General features: G+C 43.1%; 1 protein-coding gene across 1 annotated transcript in view; it reads right to left on the bottom strand.

The window, feature by feature from the left end:
- LOC124620302 overlaps positions 1-12,719 on the bottom strand; it is a 227,146-nt gene that overhangs the window by 110,761 nt on the left and 103,666 nt on the right. Inside the window, exon 5 of the mRNA XM_047146975.1 lies at positions 8,916-8,984. Coding sequence (XP_047002931.1) covers positions 8,916-8,984 — 69 coding nt within the window. The remainder of the gene's footprint in view (positions 1-8,915; positions 8,985-12,719) is intronic.

Raw genomic sequence — 12,719 nt, 5'->3', positions numbered from 1 at the left:
CGTTTCACCACGCAAGGCCGGTCGACTACTGTTAGTGTATGAGAAATCGGTTGGAAACTTTGCTCATGTCAGCACGTTGTAGGTGTCGCCACCGGCGCCAACGTTGTGTGAATGCTCTGAAAAGCTAATCATTTGCATATCACAGCATCTTCTTCCTGTCGGTTAAATTTCGCGTCTGTAGCACGTCATCCTCTTGGTGTAGCAGTTTTAATGGCCAGTAGTGTACAAAGAGGTTACCAGCTATAGCGTGACTCTGAGCATTTGACCGAGTGAGATGGTAGAGTTGTTAGCATTCAGGAGGACGACGATTGAAATCAATATCAGTCCATCCACATTTAGGTTTCCTGTATTTCCTTAAGCTGACCAGGCTATTGTGGTATGTTTGCCTTTTGAAGGGCATCACTGATTCCCTTCGCTATCGCTTATGTTCTGTATCCAGTAACCTCGGTATCGACAGGACACTAAATCCTAATATTTCTTTTTTTTTTCTTCTGTTCATTTGCAATGGGTCCTGGTTTCGGTGTCTGCACACCAGGTCGACACACACCTGACCGACTGCTGGGAATGGCCAGATATCCATCACACGCACCTCTCACCTGGCAGCACATGACGTCAGTCTTCCATCTGAGAGGCCGCACCAAGCGCTACCGCTTCGCTGAAGGAACGCTGACCTCCTTAGCATACTCGCACTGCCATGAGCCATCATGCCGCCGCCTGCTTTTGTGAGGTAGCAACTGCGGCCTGGAGAGTATACGCACACCATCTGCTCGCCGGCATCAATCTCTGTATGATTGTCTTACTCCATAGAGAATGCTGTTGTTAACTGAGCTCTTCTTATTCCACAACTGCCGGAGAGCTGGGAGTACACAACAGATCCTCCTCCTCATGCCGTCCTAAGTCGACCATCCTGGATTTTCCTACTGTCCACAACCCTCACACTATTAAAAAACCCTTCCTCCTGCTCACGCCATCTTGAGACGTCCATCCTGGTATTTACTTGTGGCCACAGCCTTGACACTAACAAAACGGGCATAAGAAGAAGAATCAAATTACATATTAGATATAATAATTGTGGACAGTGACACCATTCATGGAAACATACAGTTCTCATAACACACATGCATCCTAAACGGAAGAATTTAGAGTAACACTGAATACCAGTTACTTTTTATTGTATTTAGTATACAGTTCCCTGATCTATTCAACAGATATAAGAAGAACACCGCTATATGGTATGTTATAATTACAATTTTATCTGAAATACCGTTTGACACAAGTTATAAAGCACATTGCTCTTCTGAATGCTTTATGCTTCTTAATCTAGGTGGAAACATAAAGCCAAATGAGTGTAGCTGTGTAATCACTACGGAACTAACAACACAGATCTGAATTATGTTTTATCCATTTTACTATTTAGTGATTATTTATTAACTCTAAAGAGGTTTCCCATTATTGGGTTGTTGACTTCCGCTTTTTCTTCGCCTTTTCTATCCAAGTATTTCGCAATTTCCCTTGAAAGAATGGCAGTATCTTAAATATAGTTCTAAATATTAAACGTCACTTCTCTCTATTGTGACAATGTTCTCCACGGACCTCTAGTTGGCTTTTAACTCAGAGCCATATACACAGTTGGAATAGTATAGAACACTACGAAATGTTCCTCGGCTTAGATCCATTAGTACACATTACAGTTAAGTCACAATATTGCTTTGTGAGATTATTAAACATGGTCAACCATGTAAGAACTTTATTTTTATTTTTTGTGAGTTAGTGGCCATGCCGGCAGTCACGTTCAGTGTTGATCTTTAGCCGTCATGTTCACCTTACGTAATAATATAAGGTACTGTTGCTTGAAAGCCCAGAGATTTCGTAGATGTCATAGATTTAGCAAATCTCGATTCACATAATGGTGCTTCAGTATCGGCGAAACTGCCGGAGTTCAACAACAAACGTAACTAGAAAATTTTCTTCACCCTGAGAAACCGTTGAATAATGAAACCCAGCTCACCATCGTCACTGCACAAGCTGGTGTTAGGCGGCGATTACGTAGCACAAGGGGCCAGACTTATTGTCTTAACGAGGGCAAAAGTGGCAAATGGTCACAGGATTGTTTGATTTACGGCGGAGTTTCACGGAAACAACAAACAATTTTAACTTGTATAGGTCTGAAGAAAGGGTGAAAAATTACACTAATTAAGGCGTACACAGAAGAATGTAATCAGTCATTCTCCCACCGCTCCAATCGCGACTGAAATGGGAAACAAACCTAGTAGTTGGTGCAAACGAAGGAACCGTGTGTGACGTCTTTAACTGTGGTTCGCGAGTGTTGATGTAGACGCACAATCATGTGTCATTTCTTCAAATCAGGTTTTCTTGCTGTTACATAAATTGTACAGTTGTTGTCAAAATTGGTTCAAATATATATTTCAATGAACTTTAAACTACATCATCTAATAGTTTCCCACGTCCTTAAGCTGAGGCGTTTAATTATGATCGTTGTATTGGTCGGAAGTGTAAATGCTAGATATGTGTATCTCAAATAGTTATCAAGGATTTCGAAACTAAATACTATACTTCCATTGTCTGTTGCGGTAACACAAAGCACGATATAAATTATTAACAGAAATACAGTCTAGACGTAATTCTAAGGAAATTTCAAAACTTGTACTTCAAGTCAATTTTTTGATTGTGTTGACTTTCATTGGTAGCATATAAGGCGTTGTGATAACAAAGATTAGGAATACTATAGTCATCTCTGTCTACGGTTATTAACGCAGCATAAGGTATTTAATTGTTCGTCGTTTGATTTTGATACCGTCTCAAAAACTACTGACATCAGTTTAGTTTATTAAAAAGGTAATCTAGTTAAGTTTTAAAACTGCTACATATTTAAACAGCAACTTTAAAACAGTTTTATTAGTATTTGGTATACGTATTAGCATTTTAAGGGCTCTTGTTTTCTCGCATCCTTTAATGTTATGGGCAAAAGAAGTTATCTTTCAGCTAGAACTCCTACTGTTGCAAACGTCTTACTACACGTAAAGCAGTATTCACTGACAGAAAAATAGCTAAAGGTCTATAAGTTTCACAAAAATGAGTAAGCCGCATAAGTCAGACACTATTATTCTGTTCGACTAGAAGGATATAGACGAAGAGCAAACTGAGTTGAAGAGCTGAATCAGAACTCACTCAAACTGCCGAAGCCGGCAGGAGTTCCTTCAGGAATAATATGGAGTACAGAGTCGTACCTGGAATATTCGCAAAAAATTTATTGCTGTAGGTGTTGAGTGTCAGCAGCCAACAAGTAAAGCTACATGACATCTGCAGCAGGTAAGAAGAGACCTGATTGTGCTGATGGCCTTAAAGACCAATTTGTGAGTGACTGGATCAAGGTAAAGGAAACCCCACTGGAGCCTCTGTGAATTCCCTAATGTATAGATATTTCAGAATATACAACTGGCACTTCGTGAATCGCCATTAACAACAGAAGTGATTTCATGCATCCATTCAAGTTACCGTTGAAAATCTGAAATCTTTTTGTTCTCATTACCAAACACCTTTTTTTCCTGCCACAGGTTTGCTTTTCATATGAGTGGGTGTTCCTCATAATCAAACAAAGCAGCCAACACTCGAGAGGAGCCAAAGACGAGTTTATATTCTTATTTGTAACTGAAGTCAAGAAACATTTTCTTTGTCATTTGCGGCTCAAATCATGAAACACCCACCTTCTGTTATCGTTTCCATATCCTATATGGATAATTTCTGTATTGTTGACAGTTCACTACGATCTGAACTTCCTGTTTCGTAAGGCCGTACTACTGCTCGCTTTATACCATGAAGACATCTACACCGACGCGCCAAAATATTATGAGCACCTGCTTAATAACTTGTTGGTCCGTCTTGGGAACGAAATACATTAGTAATTCCGCGCATCATGGAATCTACTGTTTGTTGGTAGGTTTTTCGACGAATGTCACAACAGGTGTCCATACACAAGTCCTTAAGCAGCGAGCCGCTGGTTTGTGTACGCGGTGGCAGCGCACGATAGCGACCCACGAGTTTCACTGGATTCACATCACATCAAGCAAATTTCATGGCGAACGCATCGACGTGAATACACTATCATGCTCCTTAAACAACTGTAGCACCGCCTGGGTTCCAGACACCGACAATTGTCCTGCTGGATGATGCCGTCACCGGTGAGGAAGGCATAACGCACGAAGGGGTGCAGATGGTCCGCAGCTGTCAGCGTGTCCTCGATTTCGGCCACAGGTCCCACGTGCGAGCGCAGGAGAACTGTCTCCCGTAGCACAACACTGCTGCCAGCGGCCTGCGTTTCGAGCCTCTGCCGGTCCCGATGACGGCTTTTGTGGAGACGACCGTCGACCTGGCGTAACAAAAACCTGATATACCCGACGAGCCGACACGTTTCCATTGATCCACTGTCCAATCTCGAATATCCCATGACCACCGCAATCCTAACTGACGGTGTCGTTGGGCCGACATGTGAACACGTAGGCGTCGCGGACATCCATGTCCAACAACGTACGACGAACGCTGAGCTGCTAAACACTCGTGCCTGCACCAGCGTGGTGCTCCTTCGCTAGAGACGCCACATACCGCTACCTGTCCTACTTTACGGAGCATCCAGCCTAAAAATACCACGACCTGCGAAGAGTCGTGAACGGCCAACCACTTATCGCCCTGTGGTGGTTTCACTCTAGTTCTGTAGATGTTCCATAATTGCTCACGGCAGTAGCACGTGAACATTCGACCAGATATGCCGTTTTCGAGTTACTATTTCAGAGGATCTGCGTAATAGCAGTATTACCTTTGTCAAAGTCGCTTGTGTCGGTGGATTTCCCCATTTGCGGTCCGTGTCATCGCTAGAATGATACTCCATCCATCTTTGATCCACTTATATACACTACTGGCCACTAAAATTGCTACAGTAAGAAGATGACCTGCTACAGACGCGAAATCTAACCGACAGGAAGAAGATGCTGTGATATGCAAATGATTAGCTTTTCAGAGCATTCACATAACGTTGGCGCCGGTGGCGACATCTACAACGGGCTGACATGAGGAAAGTTTCCAACCGACTTCTCATACACAAACAGCAGTTGACCGGCGTTGCCTGGTGAAACATTATTGTGATGCCTCGTGGAAGGAGGAGAAATCACCTTTCCGACGTTGATAAAAATCGGATTGTAGCCTAGCACGATTGCGGTTCATCGCATCGCGACATTGATGCTCGCGTTGGTCGAGATCCAATGACTGTTAGCAGAATATGGAATCGGTGGGTTCAGGAGGGTAATACGGAACGTCGTGCTGGATCCCAACGGCCTCGTATCACTAGCAGTCGAGATGACAGGCATCTTATCCGCATGGCTGTAACGGATCTTGCAGCCACGTCACGATCCCTGAGTCAACAGGTGGGGACGTCTGCAAGACAACAACGATCTGCACGAACAGTTCGACGACGTTTGCAGCAGCATGGACTATCAGCTCGGACACCACGGCTGCGGTTACCCTTGACGCTGCATCACAGACAGGAGCGCCTTCGATGGTGTACTCAGCGACGAACCTGGGTGCACGAATGGCAAAACGTCATTTTTTAGGATGAATCCAGGTTCTTCTTACAGAATCATGATGGTCGCATCCGTGTTTGGCGACATCGCGGTGAACACACATTGGAAGCGTGTATTCGTCATCGCCATACTGGCGTATCACCCGGCCTGATGTATAGGGTACCATTGGTTACACGTCTCGGTCACCTCTTGTTCGCACTGACTGCACTTTGAACAGTTGACGTTACATTTCAGATGTGTTACGACCCGTGGCTCTACCCTTCATTCGATCCCTGCTAAACCCTGCATTTCAGCAGGATAATCCACGACCGCATGTTGCAGGTCCTGTACGGGCGTTTCTAGATGCACAAAATGTTCGACTGCTGCCCTGGACAGCACATGCTCCAGATCTCTCACCAATTGAAAACGTCTGGTCAATGGTGGCCGAGGAACTGGCTCGTCACAACACGCCAGTCACTACTCTTGATGAACTGTGGTATCGTGTTGAAGCTGCATGGGCAGCTATACCTGTACACGCCATCGAAGGTCTGTTTGACTCAATGCCCTGGCGTATCAAGGCCGTTATTATGGCCAGAGGTGGTTGTTCTGGGTACTGATTTCTCAGGATCTATGCACCCAAATTGCGTGAAAATGTAATCACATGTCAGTTCGAGTATAATATATTTGTACAATGAATACCCGTTTATCATCTGCATTTCTTCTTAGTGTAGCAGTTTTAATGGCCAGTAGTGTACATACTTTCCTTACTGCGTCACGTCCCCGCAAACGTCATCAGCCGACATTCAACCTCTTGGTGGGCAGTGGTCGTAATGTTTCGGCTCATCAGTGTCAGTAGGATATAGGAATATTTTAGTTATAGTTCCGAGTTATGCAAACAGTAGCCTACATAAATCTGTGAAGGCGTACAACAGTTATATCTGATCAATTTTTGTGGAATAAGAATTTCTCTGTGAACGTACACTCAACCCTAAAACACTATTCTATATGAAATAGTAGAGACGAAACAGGAGAAGCACCAAACCTCTCACACTTCTGTATAAATAAAAATGTACTTGTAGGGGATTCAGTAGTATTCAGTTCGTGTACAAGATCGTGATAGTTGAGCATTAAAGAAAACTCGTCAATTTCTTCAGTCGTCTTCTTACTCCTTTATGATAAAAATATTTTGCTTATAAAAATCCTCAGAAAGAAGTCTGCCCTCTGTGTGACATCGCTGTTGACAGCGGCTGTTCTTCACAAACTTCAGGGCTGTCTTGCTCGATATGCTATTCGGTATATAATTTACATCACACTCCACATCTCTTTCAATGATACCTGTGTTATCTTCAAATAGTTTCATAGTTTTAATGATTTCCCACATTTAGTGGGAGATCATTGACGCATATTAATAATTACAGTGGACCAGAGACTGCCTGATTTAAACTAAGCACATTTCAAAAATAGATGTGTGATTATTTGTGTACGCCGCACGTCCTCATAAACCACTGCACCAATTTCAACCAAACTACGGAACATATCCATCACTATCAGGCAATAATCGCTGTGGGGGTAAGGACCGCCTGCCTGACACAGGTCTGGGGATATGGCGTCATAAACACTGAGACACGTGAAAAACGACCACACGGTGCATGACGTTTAAATTTAGTATTACCAATCCGCTGGCACGATTCTGATAAAATTTGGTAACGATATAGCTCGAGCTCTTAGGAAGATCTCAGGCTACTTTAGAAAGTTTCTAGTAGATGTTATTTAGTGATTTGAATACTATTACGTGAATTAAGGAAACATTTACTCGTTGAAGAAGCTATTTACTCTTTGACTTTTGAACTTTGTCATATTTCTGAAAATGCTTTTTTCGGTCGATATTTTCTGCGTAGTACAATTCATAGTAATGAATCTTCAGTGTATTTCAGTCGATACTTGCACACTATTTCTGGCATAATGTGCATGTAGCATAGTGTATAGCTACTACTTTGCACCCTACCAGGTATCTGACAACGAGAGCACTTAGTAACTTGCAATAAATATAAATGTTTTACGTAATTTCTAACCTTCATACAATTTTTCTCTGTTACAACCCACAGAATGATGAAGGGAAAATTGTGTATCACTTACTACATTCTCGCTGTTCATGCAGTAAATCTGGTGCATCAGGCATGAAGTCATGATGTTTAAATTTATTACTTCTTTGTTACGTACTCTATTCTCAACACATGTACCAGACAGCATCCACGTATATCGCTGAGTGTATCTAGAACATTATTCATATGGAGAGGAAAGGAGAAGACTGAAAGAGAAAGGAAGGCAAAGGAGACAGAAAGGGTGAGAGGAGAAAAGGTGATGGACATAGAAAGGAAAGAGGAAATGTACAGAGACAGAGATGAGGCAAACGAAGAGAGGAGGGAGTCGCAGCAGCACAGAGAGAGAGGGGTGGGAGGAGATTGAAAGAGTGAGAGGGAAGTTAGAGATGGACATTGACAAGAGGAGGTAGCAGGGCGAGAGAGAGAGAGAGAGAGAAAGAGAGAGAGAGAGAGCAGCATATGAAGGATGGAAAAAGAGTGAGCGAAGGGTGAGATGGACAAATAGAGGAAGGAATAGCAGAGGGCTAGGGAGAGGGGTGGGAGGGGATGGACAGAGAGAGGGGAAGAAAGAGATAGACAATGATGGGAGGGAACAGCAGAGCGACAGAGAAAAAGGTGGGAGGGGTGGACAGAGAGAGAGAGAGAGGGGGGGGGGGGGGGAAGAAGAGATGGAGAAAGAGAGAAGGGGATAGCACAGGGAAAGAGTGAGAGGCGGTTGGTGATGGTCAGAGTGAGGGGGAAGTAGGAGATCGACAAAGTGAGAAGGGAATAGCAGAGGGACCAGTGAGGGGCAGGAGAGGATGGAGAGAGTGGGAAGGAATAGATTGAGAAAGAGAAGTGAGAGCATTAGAGTAATAGAGAGAGCGGAGGGAGGGGTTGGTCAGAGGGGGAGAAGGATGGGATGAACTGAAATAAATACATAAGCGTGCTATGTCGAGTAGTCAGTTAGTTAATAATGAAATACTAAGGTAATTATGGAGAAATCATAACATTTCAAACAGCAGAAATGTGCGCAAACTTGAACAGATGGTACACTTCCATAATATAGTTATTCGTATCAAATCATTCACATGGTTTATTAGGTAAATTTTAGTTGTTCATGACCCTATCTATAATAATAGTAATAGTAATAATAATAATAATAATAATAATAATTGTTATTATTATTATTATTATAGGTTATTAGATAAGTGCAAAAAAGCACATCATCTCTCGACAAAGGAAGGAAAACATCTATACTTACCATCGTAAGGTGCAGTGGTAAATTTTTCCATGAAATTATGCTTCTCCTTTTTCTTAAGAAATTCCCGCTCTGCAACAACAGAGAAATATTCAATTACATTGTCGTCATCATTGCTTTTCCTCCATATTTGCGTGAGCAAAACATAAAACGACTGAACACTGGGGAAAAGCAAGTGAAACAGTGGACCATGAGCTAAACTTGGTTGGATATATCAGATGTCAGGTATGTCTGATTGAAAGTCAGGTACATAAAAGAATGTGTGCGTAGTATTACAAAACTGTCCTCCATATTTCAGAGTAACCAGAATTCCTCTGACTTTTTCTTCTTTGCTGACACTACACACAAAACCATTTCACCTCTTTCCCTCAAAGAAACACCCAACCACCCACACACACACACATGCCCAATTCATTTCTCCATTCATTCATACATCGTGATCTGAAAATACCATTGCAAAGTCAGGAGTGTTGCATGGGTCAAGGTAATCACTGACTGGCAGCAGCAGGAACTTCAGCATCGTATGTAAAGTAATATCAGCGACCGGTTACAGCTATCACTCTCCTGCTCACACTGACAATTTTATGAAAGGAGAGAGAGCAGCCTCATTGAAGAGAGAAACCTTTGCTTTTACTCTTACACTATCCAGCTGCTGGTGCTTTTTTTTTTATTCTCGCGTTATTCTAACAATACCTTTATTAGCACTGTCCAAATTATCAGTATTTAATGAGTAATTGATCATTTGCATAATATTGATCCTAAAAATAAGAACGACAATAATAGCGCTCGTGGCGTAGGCCGACGTCCAAACGTTAGTGGCCGCGCGGAATGGCCGGCCGGGTGGGACGCGCCATGTCCCGGATTGCGCGGCCCTTCCCGCTGGAGGTTCGAGTGCTCCCTCTGGCGTGTGTGTGTGTGTTGTTCTTAGCACACGTTAGTTTAAGTGGTGTGTAGGTCTAGGGACCGATGACCTCAGCAGTTTGGTCGCTTAGGAATTCGTACACAACGACAACAACAACAACAACAACAACAACAAACGTTAGTGACGACGACGAAGAATTGCGGGAACTGCAGGAACGACTGAGCACCTTACGAAGGGTGCGCGGCAACCCGATTCCCGCTCACGGCACAGCAAGCACGTCAGAAAACGAGGAAGAATGCGAAAAGCACTTCGTCTCAGTGTCAAAACACTCGACTGTCCCCGACGCCTCAAATTTGCAACACGTCAAAGCGTAAATTTCACAGTTCGATCATACTTTGCCCGCTTCCTGGGGCGAAGCGCTCCGAATCAGATTCGTGTACAATCATTTGAGAATCAAGGCAGCCGTCAGAAAGCAACCGTTATCAGAGCAATGTACGTCGTGTGCCGCATTTATTCGGGGGTTTTGGTCCGTCTCACAACAGTAGCGGACAGAGCTTCCAATACTTGTGCTGCCAGATTACAATGACTGCTCACATGCTGACCCCGTCGCGTCTTTCAGAGATCTCGTGCGACGAAACCAAGACGTCGACAATCCTGCTTAGCGGCGGAGTTGATAAGGATTTGTTGGACTAAGTTGCCTCCGAAATTTGGGGCTGCAATATCACACCTCCGTTCAGCACCTCCTACAAGAACCAGGCAAACCTCGAGTACGACAAAATGGCGCTCCCACGAAGAGGGAGGAACCTACACCGCCACCGAGAATCGGCCGTCGATCGTGACAGGCTCGAAACTTCCCGCGAGGAAACGGGCACCGTAGGCCGGAGCAACTGGCGTTAAGGGGGGCACTCGTATGCCCTGTGCCGCCAATGATGCATTACCGAATTTTGTGACCCATTATCTTGGAAACTTTTTAAGGCACCAACTTACAATTTCCCATAATTATTGAATGCATTCTTCTAGATACACTGAACTAGAAATATTACTAAAATTGTATTGTGGAGGCATGTTATTTTTTTTTCAAACACTCAATTTTTTGACAGAATTTTTTAAATAAATGAACTTAAGAACAAAACAACTTAGGATATTTTAATTATTCTACTTCCATATGTGTTGAATCTCACACTTGGCATGCTACGAAAATTTCATGTCTCTACCATCAGTACTTTTTTAGAAAACGGGTCATTTATTGCAAAAAAGTAGTTCAGAGATATCTGTTACAAGTTCGTATACAGACCTACATTTCTGCGTCTTTTAAGCTCTAGAATTGCCCTGGCCCACAGTCTGTGTCTTCTTCAGTGTCACAACAGCCCAGTGCTTGCCTCCCTCCTTTTCTCTCTTGCTTCTTTTGTCATTTGCTGAGCAGCTAACTCTACTTCACGTACACGAACCTCATCCAGTTCCCACAGTCCTTTAGCTGTGTTCTGTTCAAATCTTACCCCTAACTTCTCCAGAACCTTAAGTCTTTCATAGTTCCCACCATTAAAAGTTATTACATCATCAGACATTGCTATCTTTAGAGTCATCAGGCCAACAAATACATTTTTAGGCTCACGGCACCAGACAACGTTACTGAAGGACTCATTAACATTCTGGGTCTTCCCATGTAAACACTTCTTTAATAGCTCAGGAGTTGCCAAATCTCTGTAAATACGTTTGATTGCCTCCATCAGTCCCAAAAGAAGAGAATGTTTATGTGTAGATTCGTACAGGGGCGGAGGTGGACAAAAAGCATGACACGGCTTTTCAGCGGTTGATATTCTATGAAAGAAAGTACTTCAGAAAAATATGCAGGTCTCAGATATCTGTTACCCGCAAATTAGCGTTTCTTCAAGTTACTTTTACGCTCAGTCATTTTATTTACGTATAAAAACCAATAGAAGTTGACTTACTACAAAAATAGCCGATAATCACACGTCAACATTCAAAATATTATTTGAAGGTCTCACAATTGTCTGATTTTAATGTATTTTAAACATAGCTGCGCAACAGCAACGGTTCCACGTAATAAAATTATAAACAGCCGACCAGTTGCAATGGATAAAGAATTCTTTACCTAGGTTTCAACAAATTTAAATTTGTCTTCTTCAGAAGGTGGCAATTTTACATTAGTATGGATTAATGTACCATCGCCGTTTTTACAAATGTCGGCATAGCTCCATTCGTCAAACTTAAAATATATCCCTAGAAATAGGGTTAGTCACGTAAATATAAATTAGTACATACTAATGTCCATACTAATGTAAAATTGCCACCTTCTGAAGAAGACAAATTTAAATTTGTTGAAACCTAGGTAAAGAATTCTTTATCCATTGCAACTGGTAGGCTGTTTATAATTTGCTTTTAATGTGTTATATAATGTTCAGGAAAGTCCAAAGTACATTATGGAGTAGAAAACAGAAAACGTCAGATTTCAACGAATTTCACGTACAGGCAGTACGAACGGGACACACGACGCAATTTGGGAGACAGGCGCGCAGCGGGAGATGCGGTAGAATGGCTCTCGCCTGGACCTTCGCCACATCGAAGAAAGGCGTGACGCAAATGCAAACACACAGCACCGACGTGCGGACGGCACGATACACGGCGGAACAGAGGTAGGAAACGGGACCGGGATATTTCTTGCTTGAAAAAGGGGACGAAACAGTGTATGTAAAATGCCCGGTCGTAAATATCAAAATGGATAGCTAGAATTACCGTACTCTCTTTGCTTGACTCGGGCAGCCAGGCCTCGGTAACACGCGAAGACGTGTTACACAGATGCAGCGCTGGCCGCGGGTGGCCGACATCACCGTTACAACGGCCCAAAGTACGTGGCGCCGTGCAAGACAAATGCGCCGACGTTAGACACCAACTGCAGTTAGACTTTACCTGTCAGTCGCACTCAG

The sequence above is a fragment of the Schistocerca americana genome, chromosome 6, assembly GCF_021461395.2.
Source record: "Schistocerca americana isolate TAMUIC-IGC-003095 chromosome 6, iqSchAmer2.1, whole genome shotgun sequence".
Taxonomy (NCBI): Eukaryota; Metazoa; Arthropoda; class Insecta; order Orthoptera; family Acrididae; genus Schistocerca; species Schistocerca americana.
The sequence above is the reverse complement of the archived record's forward strand: the minus strand, read 5'-3'. Positions and strand labels throughout refer to the sequence as shown.